The sequence below is a fragment of the Gymnogyps californianus genome, chromosome 5, assembly GCF_018139145.2.
Source record: "Gymnogyps californianus isolate 813 chromosome 5, ASM1813914v2, whole genome shotgun sequence".
Taxonomy (NCBI): Eukaryota; Metazoa; Chordata; class Aves; order Accipitriformes; family Cathartidae; genus Gymnogyps; species Gymnogyps californianus.
In genome coordinates, this window is record NC_059475.1 from 36,325,573 (window position 1) to 36,343,635 (window position 18,063).

Sequence of the window (18,063 nt, forward strand, 5' to 3'; positions counted from 1 at the left end):
TTTCCATCCACCTATGGTGACTTTTCAACACTCCCACGTCCCCCCATTGTTCTCCAGACACGGCTTTTGGATTAGTTTTTTTTTTGAAGAAGCAGCATGTTACAAACTCTTGATACAGCTGCTATTTTCAGTGATGGTTTTGCTACGCTTTAAACTGCTTTTTGCCTACTTCATATTTAAGAATAGATTCAAGCTTTCAAATATATTGTCCTCTCACTTTGATGTTTCTCTTAATACAGTAAAAGCAAATAGCACAGCAGGTGAACATTAGCAAAAGCCACAGCTCCACTTTCCCAGCAAGCAGCAAAAATGTGAATACACACTAGGAAACCTAATTTCATGACTGCGGGTAAATAGATTTTTTTAATGTTTCATACCCCTGTTAAATTTTTTTGTCATAGTGAACATTCATATATTTGCTTGTACACATCCATTTTCTCCCTTACACACAAACACACACATGCGTGCCCTTCCCTTACATTGATTTTTTTTCTTTGTTTTTTGGGGTTTTTTGCTTGTTTTAGGTAATTCACCAGGTTCCTTTCAGTTTCGTCCAGCCCCAAAGGTATGCTAGTTCATGCCACTCACTCTCACGCTGGCAATGATTGCGTACAGTCAGAATGCAATCGCTACGTTTGTCTCAGTTTAGTCCAAGTCAATAGATATACACCGGCATTCCTTAACTCGGGTGATTCTTTTCTTCTTTCTTGGGGGCTGAAGCTCAGGGCAATTGAGTGTAACAGTCATGGTGGTGAATTTCTTGGGCTTGCAGAAGGAACAAGATTGGAAGGAGCCTTCTTCTTTACGGACATGCCTGGGGATGTAGAAGGAATTGCACTGGCCGTAGCAGAACCTGTTGATAATGGTACGACTGTTGCAGCCTTCTTCGTGGATAGTTTGTTTGAGGGGTTGAGTTTTACACCAATCCCGCTTTAGGTATTTGCGCTCAGTGATGTGCAATGCCTCCTGACTAGACTCCAGCACCTCTTCAGCGGGCATCGAGGTGCCTTTTCCTCGTTCTCGATGCCTAGAGCCCGACTGCTGCTGCGTCTGCATTTGCTCTGAATCATTGGGCTGATCTTTGTCAGGAGGAGGGATAGCACCTTGAGATCCACGATTCCTCTTTCTCCCTTCTGCTGTCAGAAGCAGAAATCCCATCAGAAGAAACACAGCACCGACGGCATACAGTGTGCGGACCATCCTATATGGAGGAAGTTGAGGGAATAAAGCACAGTTGTGGATTTCAGATATCAACAGAAGCCAGGTATGCAGTAAATTTTCAGTTCCATAAAAGAAATGTGCGTGTGTGCATGCACACACTTAAAAAAGATAAGCATTTAGCCTTTACCAGCTGGAAAGCTGTTTCCAAATTACCAAGTGATAAAAGCTTTCATATACAGTGATTGAAAGTCAGAAGCTAAAGTAAGTCCAAACAGAATTTCATTTCATGTAGCATGCATCTTTTTCCAGCTCTTTTCTCCATGTATATTACCCTAGCTAAGAGTTCTCATTCTCTTCTTATAGCTCATTGACATTAGGAATGTTGCTCCTGACTTACACTGGTGGAAGAACAGATTTTATGCTACACAAGGATTTGTATGACATATAGCTATCTACAATACCAGAGGACTAAACTCTTTGACTCAGGACATCTAGTCTAGCTATGTGTTCCTTAGTCAGACTCAGAAGCTTTGTACAGCTTCTTGCATAATATACATCCAGAATATAATGTGCATGCCATATCCACCTGTTGTCTGAATTACAGCATCCCAAGCTCTGTCACACTGCACCTCTGAAGTGGTCCAATGTGTCTGAGCGTAATGATGCTTAAGGTAAGAGATGTGCAACAAGACAGGCAACTAACAGAAAAGAATATTTAGGTATAGGTTAAAAGAGATGCATCTGTAATTTCAAATTACACCTTCTCGCACGTTACTCTGAATCCTTGACAGAAGTTATACAGGTGCAGTCACAGTGTTAAGAATTTTTCAGATCTCTGAGTTGTATTCATTATATACCGCATGATACTGAAAGGACATATGAGGACAGCAGAGTTTCGTATACGATATTAAGTATCATGCAGTCTGTGCACGCAAAAAAAAACACTTCAAGAAGTGCAGTAAGTGGAGACTATCAGGTTGTTCAAAACTGCATCCCTGCTCCAAACCTAATTAATAGCGTAGGAACAGCCTTTCTTGCCTCCCTTATTCCACCATTTCTGCTGCTTCCCAAAGCTCTGAGTTCTTTTGGCTGCTCAGTCTGCTCAAGACACCAACCAGCCAGGAAGAAACTCATCAGCTGTCACACTTTTCCCCCTTCCAGAAGTACCATGGTGTCCATGTTGTTCTGGAAAGCCAGGGATGTGGCAGCAAGACAGACAGATCGGGGAACGAGGCTCTCAGGGGACCCTCCCTGTGGGAGCTTGGGAGAAGCCACCAGAAATGAGCAACTGCTTGCAAAAACCCATAAAACAGGAGAACTGCGAAGAGGCACATGCATTAACAAGGGGAAGAATTGTGAAAAAAACCTGAGGAAGTTGGTGTCTTCTACCTGCTTGGAGTGCTGCAGTTGTATCCCTTCTTTGACTCGTTTTATCAGTAAGGGACAAACTAGTGTTTGAACTGAAGAGTCCTGCTTGTGTTAGTACCCAAGAAACATGTGAAACCAAGGGCAGCGTCCTGGACGGCTTTATCCGCTCTGCCTGAGACCACACAACTAGACAGGAAAGCAGCCAAATGCCAACGCTGTAAGGGCCACCTAGAGACTCAGCAGAGGCTCAGCGTTAAGTACCATTTGCTATAAAAGATAACTGTTAATTTCTCAGTTCCTAGGTCTTTCCAGTCACACGGAGAAAATAAATGTTCTATTATGCTGTTCAAAAAGCATTTCTCACTGAATGGACTGGGAAAGGAATTACTGGAGTGGAAAAGTATCATAGGGGGGTTCCATTGTATTCAGGGATTTGCTTGTGGATCTAGTATTTTAAGTGTTTGTCTACAGATTGTTAGAGCACCTAGAGTTTATAATACGTATGATAAATATATGCATTTGTTTTATTCATTTATGTTTATGTACCAGTATGTCCTATGTTTGGCAGAAGCTTTAGGCTTCAAGCGAGGGATGTAAGAATGACACTATTGCCAACTCCAACAGACAACTTGGAAGGGCTGCTTTTAATATCTAAATGAAATCTGGTACAGAACATGCAATTTTAATAACCTTAAGGCTTTGACATAGAACGAAAAAAAAGTTGGGAATTCTAACTGAAGACTAATGCAACATAATTTCAAGTGTCAGCTTGGACTTCACATTTGCTGGTTTTTCCCCATTTCTGTTACAACCTGAATGTTATTTAAACATCTTTCTTTTTAAATTTAATTTCGTCTTTAAAATATTTTTTTAAAAAAGAGTTATAAACCATTGCTTATTTCCTCAAGAGACCAGAATGACTCCTTCCAAAACTATTCCTATTTCTCCGGCAACTGTATACCCATGCTGTATTTAGACAGTATTTTAATATGCACTTTATTTACTCAACATGGTGCCAGAGCCTTAAAAGAGGGGAAAAAAAAAAAATCATTGCATGCAATTGAAAATAAATTGCTAGTTTATAAGCAGTGCCAAGAAACTTCAGGTGTTTGTTTAGTGTCCCATAACTGAGTTGAAATTCCACCAACATGCATATTCCTGGACTACTTTTATTTCTAAATCTGATGACCTCCACATTGCTTCACCTTTTTTTTTTTCCCATAAATGTGCAATTGATGACTCAGTAAGGTCTAGTCATGTGAAAATGAGGTGTACTTTGGGATGGGAATTTGGGGGAAATTTGATGGTAATGTTTACTATTGTAAGATCTGTATCCCAGATTCATGCATCTTTATTAAGCATGTGCTTAACCCTAAGGAAATGCAAGCATGTGTTTCAATATAATCCTAAACTGGGGGAGGAAAGGTAATTTTTCACTGAGTTGGTTTCCAGCCTTAAAAGCGAAAGCTATATTACGTGCTCATGAAAGAAATTGTGATTCAAATGAAAATTAGCAACTCAGCAAAAACATTTGTTATGGTCAGTTCCAAAACACACATCTAAAAGTAAAAGTAATCCAGTCATTTAGGGATAAATACAGTTTAAACATAGACCCACAGAAGAGGCTGTATAAACTTCATGACCCCCACAGCAGCTCAAGCAGGACCTTCTTTTAATAGTAACTTATTAAACATTTATTAAAAAATTATTTTTTAAAAAAATGCAAAATACAAAGGAAAATAAGGTGGTATGCCTCAGTAAGGAAAGCAGCCAAAATGCAGTGCAGGCAGTCTGCACCACCTCTGGTCCCAAGGCAATGCATTTGTTTATGAGAGAAGACAACACCTCTGTTTGCTTACATTAGGAACTAGAGTGGCTCATCCATCTATGAATTAGTGTTTGTGAATGTTTCCTTAACAGTTGTTTTTTTATTACTGCAAAAAAATAGAATACAGAAGAGTACAAGTAGCTAAATCAGTGTTACCATACCCAAAGTTTTATCAAAAAAAGATCTCTCCTGAAGTAAATGTTTTTTTCCTTGTCACAGCCATCACTCTACAGAAGTAATAACTCTGGAGCTTGGGTAGGAGCTGTGAGGAATCAGGCTGTAAAAGCTTATATTCCAAATTTCTGCAAAATTTTCAGTACTTGATACCGATTGTTACACTGGCATAACCAGAAATCCTTTTGAGAATCCTTTGAACAGATGACTATAACCAGAATGGTCAATTCCTACTTATTTCATTCAGATCCAGACAGATCCAACAGAACTAATATTTTTTTTTTTAAGTTACAAAGTACTTCAAAAATCTATTCTTTCCATATTTCACTGCTAAGCTGAGTTCTACTTTTCATCATCTGTAAGCTCTTAGTCCTAAAGCCAAGAGTTTTATTGCTGACTTCAAACAGGAGCAGAATTGGGCCCTAATATTCATATCACCTCATATGTGGTTTATCTAGAGCCTGGGATCTCATCATCTAAAACAGATTAGGAATTTTGTGGATTAATGCTAGCAACCATTCACAGAGAAGTGTAAACACTTTCAGGTTTATTATTTCATACAATTAAGCTGTAATTTTTTCATTTATACATTTTCTGCTATAAATTAAGGATCTCCACATGTCAATTCATAAACGGAATTTCCCTATGAGTTCTCAGGCAGAGTCAGAAAGTTATTACTGAAATTTTTAGCACAAAGCAACTTGTTTAAAATAACTGGATGGAATCCTGGTTCTGTTGAAACATACAGCAAAATTCTCACAGACCTCAGCGGGCCCATAATTTCATCTGTGAACCATATTTACTAGGAAAATATTATGATGAGCCATGGACTCATGTGCTTCACAGAAAACATGAAAAATAATCTGATGAAGACCTAAAAAAAATAATGTATTTGATGGGCTTCAAATACCAGCCAAAGAAAAAGGCAAAACACAACCCTTTGACTACTGAGAAAATTGAAGTGGTTTATGTCCCAAAGGATCAGAATAATTTTATGTCTGGCTTATTATATATGAAATACAGAAATAGTCTTATGTAATGTTTTCATAGTTCATAGGTCTGTATTTTTAAATATACAAAAAGGCATGGCAATGGCAGTTCCCAGAGAACCATAATTTTTTTTTTCTGAGATCAAGACAGCAAAACTAACATCTCTGCTTGGTAGAATATGGATACATTTACATTTCAGATAATTTCTTCTTGTGAGTCATGGAGACGGCTCTTTTTGAGACACGTAATGACTGTAGGCAGCAATACAAAAAAAAGAAAAAACAGAAAAAGAACTTTGAAACTTTGAGAATTCCCCCTTTAAGAAAGCATTGCTCTGTAGGACATCCTACGGGGCTACAGGAAAGTTGAACATCATGGTGGGCATGGCTGGTACCAAACCCGCATCAGACTTGCCTGAAGACGCCCATGCAGCCTGACAGCTCCACTCCCCAGAGCGGAACTCCCTTCAGACAGATCTGCTCGCGGAGCCCTAAAACCACCAGAATAGTTTTGCTCCTGCGCGCAGCCGTGCGTACTGAAGAGGAGAAAGTCTTCAGGAGAAGCTACGCATTTCTGGGTGACATCGCCGGGAGAAACAATAAATGCTTTAGCACAGCTTGGGACTGAATCCTACAGAGGAGGAGAAAGCTACGGGCGCTGGCGCCCTTTATCACTTACAGTCTCCACGGCACGCTAGTTGGTTACTCCCAGGCTTCTTCGGCGCAGTGAGGAGCGGGAGCAGGAGAGCAGGAGTTCTCCAGCTCCCGCACCACCGGGCTTGGCTCAGAGCCCGCTGTGGCTCGGGGGTTGCTGGCGCTACACCCAAAGATCTCCGCGCATCTCACAAACCGGGTAACTAAACCCCGCGTCCTTTCAGCAGACAGGGCGAGCCAAACGCACGTTGGTGTTTCAGAGCCCTTGTCTATGCAGAAGGAGGTTTCCCCAGCACTGGATCTCAGCCCCGACGAGCGAAACGGGGTTCACTCGCGATCCTTTCACTGAGAGGAGCCACGAGCGGGACACCAGGAGCGAAGCCGCCGCTGACGGCCGGGGAGGGACGTTACGGCTCAGAACAGCGGGCCGGAGCCGGGCGGCGCAGCCCGCCGGGATGCTGGGGGCCGCACACCTTCCCAGCCCGCCGGGATGCTGGGGGCCGCACACCTTCCCAGCCCGCCGGGATGCTGGGGGCCGCACACCTTCCCAGCTTGCCGCCGCCGCGGCCCCGCACCGGACAGGACGGCCCCGCCGCACCGCCCAGCCCGCCGAGGTAAGATGGGGCTGTGGTTGAGCGCAGCGTGGGTGCGCCGCAGGGATCGCCGGCGGCCGTCGGGACGGAGGCCGCCGGCTCGGCTCGGCTTGGCTCAGCCGAGGGCGGCTCGGCCCGGCTCCCCGCGGGCGCGGACGCTCCTCGCGGCGACTGGCGACGCCGCCCGGGTCTTCCCCCCCGGGGGGCGGCCGCCGTCTAGGCTTACCGAACGGAGGACAAGCTCCCTGGAAGTAACTCCCGAGCCCCCGGGGGATCGCATTAAAACGGACGGGGCGAGTAAACAAGCGTCCTCCCGGAGGGAAAAGCCCAGCGCCAGGTCGCGCCGCGGGCCCGGGACCGAGAGGAGGGCGGCTAGTCCGCGCCCGCGGGGCCGCACCGGGCCGGCGCGCTGCGGGGAGGGCCCCGGCCGCTCCGGCCAGGCCGAGCCGAACCTGGGGCCTGTCAGCGCGGGAAAGGGGAGCGGTGGCCGTCGGATGCACGGAGCCGTCGGGGCGGCAAAACGCCCCTGGGTCCGAGTCAGGTGTCAGGGCAGGGCGGGGAGGCGGCGGACGGGCAGGCGGAGGGGCGCCGAGCGTAGCGGCGGAGCCGCGGTCCGTCCCGCCCGACGGCGCCCGAGGACTCGCGGTGCGGGACGCGCGGCGCTGCCCGCGGGCGCGCTGCCGGTGCAGGCGCTCCGCTTCGCGGCGTCCGCCCCCGCCGGCACACGCCGCGTCCCCCGGGCGGTACCGCCCCGGCCCCGGGGAGCTTCTGGAGGCCCAGGCGCACGCTCCGCGGAGGAGCAGAGGTTTGCAAAGGCGGGCCGGGGCAGAGCCGGGGGCTGAGAGGTCTCGTCGAGCAGCTCGGCGGGACGGGACGGGACGGGAGGGGACGGGGCCGGCACCTGGGGATCTGCCCCCGCCCCGCTCCGCGCAGAGGCCGGGCCGGGATTTTGCCGTGTGTCGGATGGGCGCCGAATCCAATTTGTCGGGAGTGATGCTGTAGGCGGAGATGAGAGGCAGAGCTAACGGGGCTTTTGCAATCCCTGTGCTTGTCAGGGGAGAGAGATGTAACGGCGCCCTAATCCCCAGCACTGCAGCGGAAATGTCGGTACCCGCCTCGCTCCCGCTGACGGGAGGGACGGGTGTCACCCTCTGCAAAACCGAGGCGCCCCGGAGTTTTGCTAGACACCGATGAACGGCTCCTCCCCTTCCCCCTCCCCGAAGGTAGGATAGAGAGATTAAAATTCTCTCCCGCAGAGACTGGCCGAAATCTGCAGCTGCCGGACCCGTTTGCGCCCCCGCTGTGAGTGCGCGCAGCGCAGCGCGGCGCTGTGAGTGCGCGCAGCGCAGCGCGGCGCTGCGCGTCCCGGCTCACCTGCGCGGCGGCAGCGGCGGCGGCGGCTCCTCGGCTGGGCCCGGCTCGGCGGCGGCGGCTCCTCGGCGGGGCCTGGGGCTCTGCGGGGCTCTGCCCGGCGGGTCACTCGGCGGAGCGGGTGGCGTGGGAGCCCGAAGCTACCCGGGAGTCCATAGAGAGAGAGTCTCGGATCCTGCCTACAAATTGCAGCAGCGCCGAGCTGTCTCCCATTTAAATGTCTGCCAGCTGAGATCTGCTCTCCAAGCCCCTCCAGATCATTGGACAAGCGCCTCCAAAGCCCGTGTTATCCGCCCCCTTTAACACTTCCATAAACTTCCACCAGGGAAAGCTTTCAGTCATCCAGATAAACACTCCACTACTTTCCTCTCTTAAGAGAATCGGTGCTAAAGGTCACCACCCCAAGGAACTGTTCCTGGAATGCACAGAAAATTCACATTTTCCATCCCCATTAAAGTATGACATTTAAGAAGAGTTAAATCCCCCCCCCTCCGCCCCCCGCCTCCGCTGCCCTGCCATGCACGCTGCCCGGGGCCGCGGGCTGGGCTGCTGGGGCGCTTCCCTGCCCAAGAGCCGGCCGGGCGAGCGGTCCCGCAGCGGAGCCGCCGTGGGGAGCCCCTTACCGGCCTGCCTTGGCCAGGAGGGAGGCAGCCACCTTTCCGACCCTCCTTGTCACAAATTGTCATTCATTGCTGAGGTTTGCCTTCTGCAAATGTGCCGGGAGTTACGCAGCTTTGGCAAAAAAAACCCTGTGTGTATTTGTGTGCGGGGGGTGCTAAAGCGTGGCTCCCGATCCGCAGCCTCGCTCATAGCTCTTTATCAGTTAGAGATTTTTTCCTAAGTTTCTTTTTTTTTTTTTTTTTGTCCCGCAATAGGCGGGACATCTCGGGTGGCTTTTTCCACTCCCGTCACTGCGTCTCTCAGAGGGCTGCGGGCTCCTCAGGCATCCCGCGAAGGGCAGGGACGGCGAGGCAGCGGCGCGTCCCGCCTGGGCTGAGCGCGGGGGCGGCCGGAGCCGCCCGCCCGTCGGGGCGCCCGCGGCGGGAGTCCGGCGCGCCGCTCCGCGCCCGCGGCCGCCCCGTAGGCTGCCGCTCCGGAGCCCCTAGGCAAGGCGGCCGCGGTGCCCGGGCCGGCCCCCACGGCATCCCAGGGGTCGCTGGGAGCTGGGCAAAAACCGGCGGGAGCTGAGCGTCCTTGCGGACCGAGCCCTTCGCAGCCGTAACCGGAGGGCGCCTCTCCGCGCTGCGGCTGCCCGAAGCTTACCCCGAGTCTGCAGCCAGCGTGGGGCTGGGGGCATCGAGGGGCAGAGCCCTGGGGGGCGAGGGGACCTCGCAGCCCCGCAGTGGCAGCCCGCACCTCCCTCGGTGCCCCCCGGCCTCCAGGCGCTCCAGCACCGGCGCTCGTCTCCCACGGGCTTTTTACCACGGAGGGCTGCAACGCTACCGAGCGTCGTTACGAGCAGGAGCGGCTTCTGAAATACGGGCTGACCTTTGGGCTTGCTAATTAAACTGAGACGTTTGTCAGCTGCCGCTTCCAGCGGTGAGCATCACCCAGCACGAAGCAAAGCCAAGAGAAGCGCCCTGCGACGGAGCCGGGCCGTGCAGATGGTGCTGCAAGCGCCGTTTTGTCTTCTCATTGCTGTCCGGCACGAATTACTGCCTGTGAACCAAACCAGCCCTGCACCTGAGTGACCCAGCCCTGGTAGTCAGCACCCACCTTGGGCCTCGGAGAGGCCCGGATCTCACCTGACAAATAGAGATTTTTATCGTCCCTGCTTCTGCAGATGGGGAAGACAAATTAAAATGAAAGGATCTGCTACGTTAGGGATGCCAGGGCTAGGCAAGATGCCAGGTTTCTGAGTTTTCACAGTACTTAGCAGCAGCTTGCTCTTTGCTAAGGCCAAAGCATGGCTCCGCTTAGTGCCAGTTACATAGGTGAGTGCTCAGCAAGGTAGTAAATTAGACCCGTTGCTACACACATTTAGCAATAACTTGTTAAAAAACAATCACTTCAATCACAGGGAAAGCAACCGTAGTGCAGTGGTAGGTGGCAGCATGAGAGAGAAAATGTGTTGGTGTGCAGGGGCCACTGAAATTCAAATACAATGAAAGGGGGGAAGGATTACTGGCAAAGAATCACAGCAAATGATGTCTAGATGGATGGAAGGAGAGGCCGAGGGAATTTTTAGGATTTTTTGTTCTTTTACTCAAAAAAGTGCTATTAAAATTAATAGATGTTTTTAATTAACTGGGGTCCTTCCTTTGTGAATCCAGAGAAAAAGTCACAATTCCCACCTGTCAGTATGTTGACAGACTTTATGTTCCTTTTCTTTTTCTTCTGTTAAGTGGTTGTACTGATGGGAAGGGGTCTATTCATCTCTCGTCTACTCTCTGTCTCTCACTCTGATTACCTGCCGTGGAGCCGGGTTGGTGGGCCAGGGGGCTGCCCCTTTCCCAGGGCCATGGTCCAGGCATTTGGTGCTGGAGGGTGTTTTCTGTGGTTCCTCTGAGCTCCTGTTGGTGCCTGATGATGGCACTGGCACTGCATGTGCTTCAAGGCACTGGCACTGCATGCTCTTACAGGCATTGCTGCTGGCCCACAGGCAAGCTGCCTCTGCTGTATTTTTCTGGGATGTAGTTTACATGCCACTGTGGCATTGACCTTCTGTGCTGGTTTTGGCTGGGATAGAGTTAATTTTCTTCATAGTAGCTAGTATGAGGCTATGTTTTGCATTTGTGATGAAAACAGTGTTGATAACACAGGCATGTTTTTGTTATTGTTGAGCCGTGCTTACACAGAGTCAAGACCTTTTCTGCTTCTCACACTGCCCCACCAGCGAGTAGGCTGGGGGTGCACAAGAAGTTGGGAGGGGACACAGCTGGGACAGCTGATCCCAACTGACCAAAGGGATATTCCATACCATATGATGTCATGCCCAGCATATAAAGCCAGGGGAAGAAAAGCTGGGGGAAGAAGAAGGGGGGGGGGATATGCGGAATGATGGCGTTTGTTTTCCCAAGTGACCGTTACGCGTGATGGAGCCCTGCTTTCCTGGAGATGGCTGAACACCTGCCTGCCAATGGGAAGTGGTGAATGAATTCCTTGTTTTGCTTTGCTTGCATGTGCAGCTTTTGCTTTCCCTATTAAACTGTCTTTATCTCAACCCATGAGTTTTTGCACTTTCACTCTTCCGATTCTCACCCTCATCCCACCGGGGCAGGGGGGAAGTGAGCAAGCGGCTGTGCAGTGCTTAGTTGCCGGTTGGGGTTAAACCACGACACCTTCCTAGATGATGATACTTCTGGGCATCTATTGCAGAGCAATCATCTCCGCTTAATGCCTCATTGCAGTCAAGCATCTAGCCAGAGTGGCTAATCTGGAGTAGCTCTCAATTTGACTTAAAGCAAACTGAGAAACCCTTTAGGAAGCATCTTCAGGTGTGGAAGGTGTGTTGCCTCCTCAAGACCTCTCCATTTCTTGCGGCTGAATGTTCTGCACCATATTTCCCCATCTGTTTTCTTTCACTCAGTTTAATCCAGGGTGTTTCAAGTAGGCACTAGCATTTTGGGTCCAGCAAGACAATTTTTCAGATTTTTCTGATTGTTGCAAAGTAGAATTATTCCTGCAAGAGTTTGCCTGCTCGTTCAGAAAAATAAACCAGTTGGGTACCAACAAGGTAAATAATTGTAGCTGTATATGCTTGCTTGGACTGAATGAAGGTAGAAATAAAAAAAAAAAAAGACTTGGCAAAAAAGAAGAAATATTTATGTCTATTTTTATTTCTTTGTGGTTGAGGAAGGTGGGGGAAAGACATCTTTTTCCTCATTGTTCTTTTAACATCAGGTATCCAGATCATTTCCAGCTTGGAAGTTTGTATTCCTTTTACTATTGGATTCTTTAACAAAACATTCTCTGGGTTTACGCCAAAGGTTCATCTGTGCTGGTCAGATCCCAACCAAAGACGAGGTTCTGCTATCTTCTGGCTTAAAAAGCTCCCACTGCTTCAAAGAAAATACTTCCCTTCCTCCCCCCTTATCCACACTTGAAATTCTGTTGATGCTCACCAGTGCTGCTAACTGGAGCTGGGACACTGATGGGGAAATTTTATATAACTATTTAGTATAAAAGAGGTCTATGGGAATATGTGTATTTTTGTGGCATAGGTTTGAGACAAAGAGCTTCAATGCCATGGGGCGGTAACGGCATGTACCATGAACCTGGCTGGATTCAACTACCCGCTCGCTATTGTTTTGTTGGGCTTTTTTATTTTTGTTTTTATTTTTTAATTTCCTCTCCCATTTCTTGCTGGTATTCGCTGTGTGAGTTGTTCTTTGTTTCAGTGGAACAGTAAGAATTGTTTTAAGCTTAAAAGAAGTGCTGTACTTAATTCTTGCAGAGAAAAATGTTATTGGGCTGAGCTCCTGTCTGCTACTGCTAACTTTGAGTGCTACTCAATATATCCTCACTGCCAGGACAGTTGGCGCCTTATTAAAAGCCTTTGCAGAGAAGCCAAAGACTGACAGGGGCCAGATCCTCTTTTTGAGTTAATTGGAATAGCTTATAACAACTTCAGGGAGATGTAACTGATTTATGCCAGCTGAGAATCTGGCCCTAATATACCTAGAAATCCAACGTCTCTCACTCCTAGACATGTTCCTCCAGGTCAGAAGTAAGGCAAGCTGTCCGGGAGAGACAGGGCACATCTGAACAGCTTTACTTGGTATTTTGAACTGTTCTGCTAAGGAGAGAAAGGAGCTTGGTTTACAGGGCTATGAATCTGGCACCAATTTACAGAGGAAAAACTAAAAGGGTACATAAAACTCAGCCATTGATGACAAAATCTCTAATGTTTTCAGTGCTTTTTGTATGGCAGCGACTTGAGATATTTCCTTTCTGTTGGTAACATTCAAGAAGAGTAATGCCAAACCACTCCTATTCATGTATTTTGAAGCAGAAAATATGAATGTATGCATCTACATACCTACCTCCCAGCATGCCTCAACTTCTTGTTAATACAGAGGTAGTGATGTTGTGCTGTGCTTTTTGTCCTTTAAAATTCCAGTGGTGCTTGTGAAAATCTTGTGAAAATAAGGGAGCGAAGTGTTAGGGAAGAAGTTGTCTCACCAACATGACCATAACTTTTCTCACTGAGCTCGTAACAAGGCTAGAAGCAAGCGCTGACTTCCACTGGAGCCTGCTGCTCACCACCTGCCATGCTGGGGGGGATTGGAAGCTGTCCAGCAGAGGTGTGAGGCAATGAAGTTTGGCACAGTTGTTGTCTGATGTGACAAAAGATGAGTGCATCGCAGAGATATCTGGTTTCAGAAATGAATTTTGTGGGATGTGCTCTCAGAGGTGAGGGATATCTTCATGTTATGGGGATTGTCGAGCTTCTGGTGGTGTACACAGCGGATCTTCCTATCTTGATGGGCAAGATGAGCAGTGTAATTCACGACTTGGAGCATAAGCAAGATTATATGTAGTGTGTGTTGAATGGGCTGTGCATAGAAATGCTCCATCGTTACATGATTGCCCAGGTGTGGGAACTTGTTTGCTTTACATGGGAAAAGACCCCCATGTTTTGTCATAGAGAAGAAGTGATAGCCCTGTGGGATTTAGCTATATCCAAAAGTAATGGACAAAAAGCCGTACGATAAACCAACCAGGAAAAAGATTTTTCACTTCTTATTTCAAACCGAAGTAGGTAGACAGTAATAAATGGTGTAAGATGAGGGAAGGAGATGTTGTGGGCTTTGGTTGCAAGATACTCAAATACCATTCCTATGGTTCTTGTTCAGGTACTCCACTGTTTATTCTATTACAGATTATTGTATGAAAAAAACCCTCATTTAAATAGGGTAGCTGAACCTTATCTGACCATTGTACTTCATATCAAGCCGTATAAAATAGTACCAGAGAAGGCTGAGGTTAGTCTGAATTCAGTTAAATTTCTCATAAAATTTACTAGAAAAATCAAGCTTGAGACTGTGCAAAAATTACTTGAGACTAGGAAAGTTCTGTTTAATTAAAGAATTTAAATCTTTATCTTATTTGAGTTTTAGAATTAATGTCCATGTGGCTGAGGCTCCACCCCACAGCCTGAGAAGAAAGATTTGGATAATATTGTACTTACTGAAAAAACAGTATTTTGGATTTAGGTTAACAGAACATCAACGTTTTAATGTATAGATTTCCATCAGCTGAATGAGAGAAAATTAAGCATGGGGAAAATATTTATTTTGGGTTTTCTCTTTGAAAATGAAATTTTTTTTTTTTTTTTTTTCCATTTCAAAATACTACTTCAGCTAGGAATATACCCCCATTTCATTTGTGAATGTTCAGAAACAGAACACTGGAAGTCGTAAGAATGAATGGGTTCAAGATAAAATCCCTAGCTTTTAGCACCTGAATACTTTAAAAGTCTGAGATCCCACTCTGAAAAGTATGGTGGCCTGGCGTGCCTGAAAAGCTTCCTTGTTTAGCATATACTACACGTAGAGTCAGGTTGTGGGCTTGTAATGATCTCTGCACCTAGAGCCATGGTCACCCACCAGCATTCCACTCTGCTATGTGCTGCAGACATAGAACAAAAAATATGTTTTCTGGCCTGAAAACACCTAGATATATAATACAATCCATATGTGACTATTTTTCAAAAGTGATTTAGAAGAGCTTATTTTATTAGGATGAAGTTTGACTGCTGGACAAATATAAACTTTCATGCCAAATGAGGAAATATCATTCGTCAAGCTAACCTTTTTATAACTCTTTTCACGATTTTTTTTGATGCATCTTATGTATTTGATCGCTACAGAAGAATTTGCCAAGAAAATGAAAGCCATAAAATACCCATGAAAAATTCCTCTGCCCTCATGCATTTGCTTTTCTTTTTCTTCTGTCTCATGAATCTGTAGGAGGTGTTTGCTGACATGCTTTGCTTTCAGGGCAGCTTTGGAGCAATGTGATACAAGAAGTGACTCAGCTAAGCAAACTGAGTTTGTATGAGCATAAGAAGCCCTTATAAATCTGAAGTCGTAACTGGGAATTATGAAAGGAGGCATCTAGGGAGCTCGATGTGTTATTTACTTACATATTTCACTCCAGGGATATGACCGCTATGAAATACAGTTTCCAGTTATGCTGAAAAACTAAAAGACTCCCTTCCCACACCTTACTGCATCCCAACATCTTCGGCAGATTACATACACTTTTAAGACATGTATAGATAGCTCATACACGGTACTGGCAAAACAGTCCCTTTTACTCCTTTCTTGTTATGATGAAAGGCAGTTTGTTGTTGTGTAACCACCTGTAACTCAGGATGTTACCTGGAAGAGGAGTGCTTTCTCCTCCTTGCAGTGTGGGGTTTCTGTGCAACACCTGTAGAGCATACGATGTCAGCCTAGCAGGTAAGGTAGATAGCTGGACGTTAAGAAGTCTAGGCTTTTTTCCTGACTCTGCGACTTACTGCCTGTAGCAAAAGAAAAAGGAGTAAGAGAGGCAGGAGAACTATTTTATTATGTAAGAAGATTTGCAAGGCTTTTGTTTTCGTTTGGTTTTTTTTTTTTATCCCATTGCCCTCTTTTCAAAATTGAAATCTTATCTGTTCTTTTTGTTTTTCCTGGCAATATCTGGGTCAAACCAGAATACCAGATAAAAAAGTAGCTTTGCAGGAATGAAAGAGCTGAAGCCCTTTTTTGGCTGAGACAACAACTTAGATTGTGTAGAACTTCTGCATTTTATATTTGAAACCCAGTGTCACAAAAATGGCTGCTGTGTTATGGGAAGGAAAGAACTCTGTTGGACAGTTGTACTGCTGCAGCATCAGTTAGTCCACTTCTCAGAGTGGATACTAATGCAGGTGGGAAGAAACAGAACTCTTCCTCACTACCATTTTTTATTTAGGTGATCTCTATGTCAGGAAGAAGAGGTGTAAGAGGCACAAATGCACCCCACCCCCCACCTTCATCCTGTACCCTGTCTCACTCACACTGATTTTCTCTTGACTCCATTTCCCCACCTATAAAACTGCAATAGGGAATAGAGTTTTCAAAGGAGCCAGAATAATTTTGGCCTAAATCCTTAAAGCTGGTTCGGTACCAAACTTCCCATGAAATAAGCAGTTAATAAGAGGAGTTGAGAGTTCGACTTAATCTGGGAAGCTAAATAATTTTTTTTAACTTTTACCTATTTTCTGTCTATGTGCTTGAATGCATCCATTTTGAAATTTCTGAAAGCTTTTAATGGGGAAGAAGGCCTTTTAACTTCTGTAATTCTCCACAATAAAAAAAAAAGAGATTTCCAGTGAATAAGCCAAGTTTTCACTGTTGTGGACAAAAAAATCTAAAGGCAAACAAAGAAATGTTTAACCAGTTGTGGTTATCTAAAAGAACTGCTAAAGATAAGGCTCCAATTTAGCAGTTTTTGTTGATTTGAATAGCATTTTAACTATATACATAAATGCAAACAGATAGTTAAGTGCTTTGGTAAGAAAGGTGGACTTGTGCGCATACTTCAATTTTTTGCTAATCTTAGATTCGGACCTGAATCCTGCAGGGACTTGCCAGATGCTTGACTTTTTGTTTTCAGTGGGGCTATTCGGAGTGCATAAAATGAAGCACACACAACAATCCAAGAGGCTTGAGTCAGGCGAGCCTTTCTAAAAGACCCAAAATAATTTATATATACATCTTTCCCCTGTTAAAGGGCATTCTAGTTGATGTACGTATTAGAATGCTAAACTTTACGAACTTAAGAATTAAAAGTACAATACAATAATAATAAAATACAAAAATAGTCTATTTTTTATCTGTATGGTTACCAAAAATTTACTCTTTCAAAAATTGCCAAAAAAAAATCACTTCTGGGAAACTACACAGGCAAGCCTAGGGCCAAATCTCTTGTCTTGATATTTCCAACTGCTCTGTTTTGCTTCTTCTGTTTCCTTGTCAAAAGTATCCTGTTTAGCCTGTTTGGCTAAGGGCCGTTGGATATTTATTCATTGATCTTTCCCTTTCTTACAGTATCTTGAATTCTAATTAGCATTTTTCAAGTCCTTTTACTTTATTCTCCAAACCTAGCTACAACAGACATCGCTCTTCCCTTTCTGTGGAGCTGTTCAGAGCCATGGAAGAGCTGTCATCTTATGTTCTGGGACTAACCACACTGCCCAGCAATTCTCCATTAGCTGCTTTCATTGGCAGTTTGATTAAATTGTTTTGTTTTGTTTTTCACAAATAACATGCGATTCAAAGTGCCTGGAAAAGTGTAAAATCACTTGATGTTAGGAGAGATTCTGTAAATAGGCTCGGGACCAATCCTCTAGGTGTTTGTAATTAATCAGGCACCAAACTTGGAGCTTTTGGATGCACTTTTAAAAAGTCTAAAAATGTAAACAGTTTTCTTTCCCCTCCCCAGGAAGTCTTAATGCACTAAAGACGTAAGCGAAGAAGTTAAATTGCAAGTGATCAAATCAATTACACTTCAGATCAGACTGTGGCAGGGCTTTTTGGTTCTCGACCAGATGGAACTAGACTCCTTGTAAAGGAGGTATTATTATTTCTTGTCAGGGTTTCAAAAAGAACATATGAATTCACAGTAAAAAAAGACATATTTTTCCTTTTGAAAAATATAATAGAACATTTAGAGGAAAGAATCCTTGGGAGCTGGCATCACCAAAGCTATCAGACACATTAAATAATAAAAGATCCTTGTAGCTATTTCTTGTTCTTCTGATCTGACCAAAGAGAAAACAGAAACAACCAGGATATTTTCCTGCGTTGTGAGGCAAAGAAGAAATTCTCCTTTTTAATATAGTAAATTCTTGCTTTCAGAGTTTATGACTTCTTTTGGCTATGCCTTTCCTGTAGGCTGAATTTTTTACATTGAGACAGCTATCGTGATGTAGAAACATACCAGAGACAAG

At 45.7% G+C, this 18,063-nt stretch overlaps 2 protein-coding genes across 2 annotated transcripts; both read right to left on the bottom strand.

Annotated features, from left to right (window-relative positions):
- Positions 1-400: 400 nt before the first annotated feature.
- On the bottom strand, positions 401-8,184 carry GREM1 (gremlin 1, DAN family BMP antagonist). The gene is made up of 2 exons (XM_050898174.1): positions 8,142-8,184; positions 401-1,201 (listed from the first exon to the last, which is right to left on the bottom strand). The coding sequence occupies exon 2, from the start codon at positions 1,198-1,200 to the stop codon at positions 646-648; it is 555 nt and encodes a 184-aa protein (XP_050754131.1). The 5' UTR covers position 1,201; positions 8,142-8,184; the 3' UTR covers positions 401-645.
- Positions 6,431-10,724, bottom strand: LOC127016534 (basic proline-rich protein-like). Its single transcript, XM_050897084.1, has 4 exons — positions 10,549-10,724; positions 9,855-9,915; positions 8,142-8,278; positions 6,431-7,763 (listed from the first exon to the last, which is right to left on the bottom strand). Exons 1-4 carry the CDS (start codon positions 10,722-10,724, stop codon positions 6,431-6,433), a joined length of 1,707 nt encoding a protein of 568 aa, XP_050753041.1.
- Between the last annotated feature and the right edge of the window lie 7,339 nt (positions 10,725-18,063).

Coding starts and splice junctions, on each gene's coding strand:
- GREM1 (XM_050898174.1), bottom strand. CDS start 1,200: ATGGTCCGCACACTGTATGCCGTCGGTGCTGTGTTTCTTCTGATGGGA.
- LOC127016534 (XM_050897084.1), bottom strand. CDS start 10,724: ATGCCTGTAAGAGCATGCAGTGCCAGTGCCTTGAAGCACATGCAGTGC. Junction 8,279..9,854: donor GGGCCTCTCCGAGGCCCAAG/GTGGGTGCTGAC, acceptor ACTCCCGGGTAG/CTTCGGGCTCCCACGCCACC. Junction 7,764..8,141: donor CCGCCGCTGCCGCCGCGCAG/GTGAGCCGGGAC, acceptor CTCCGCCTACAG/CATCACTCCCGACAAATTGG.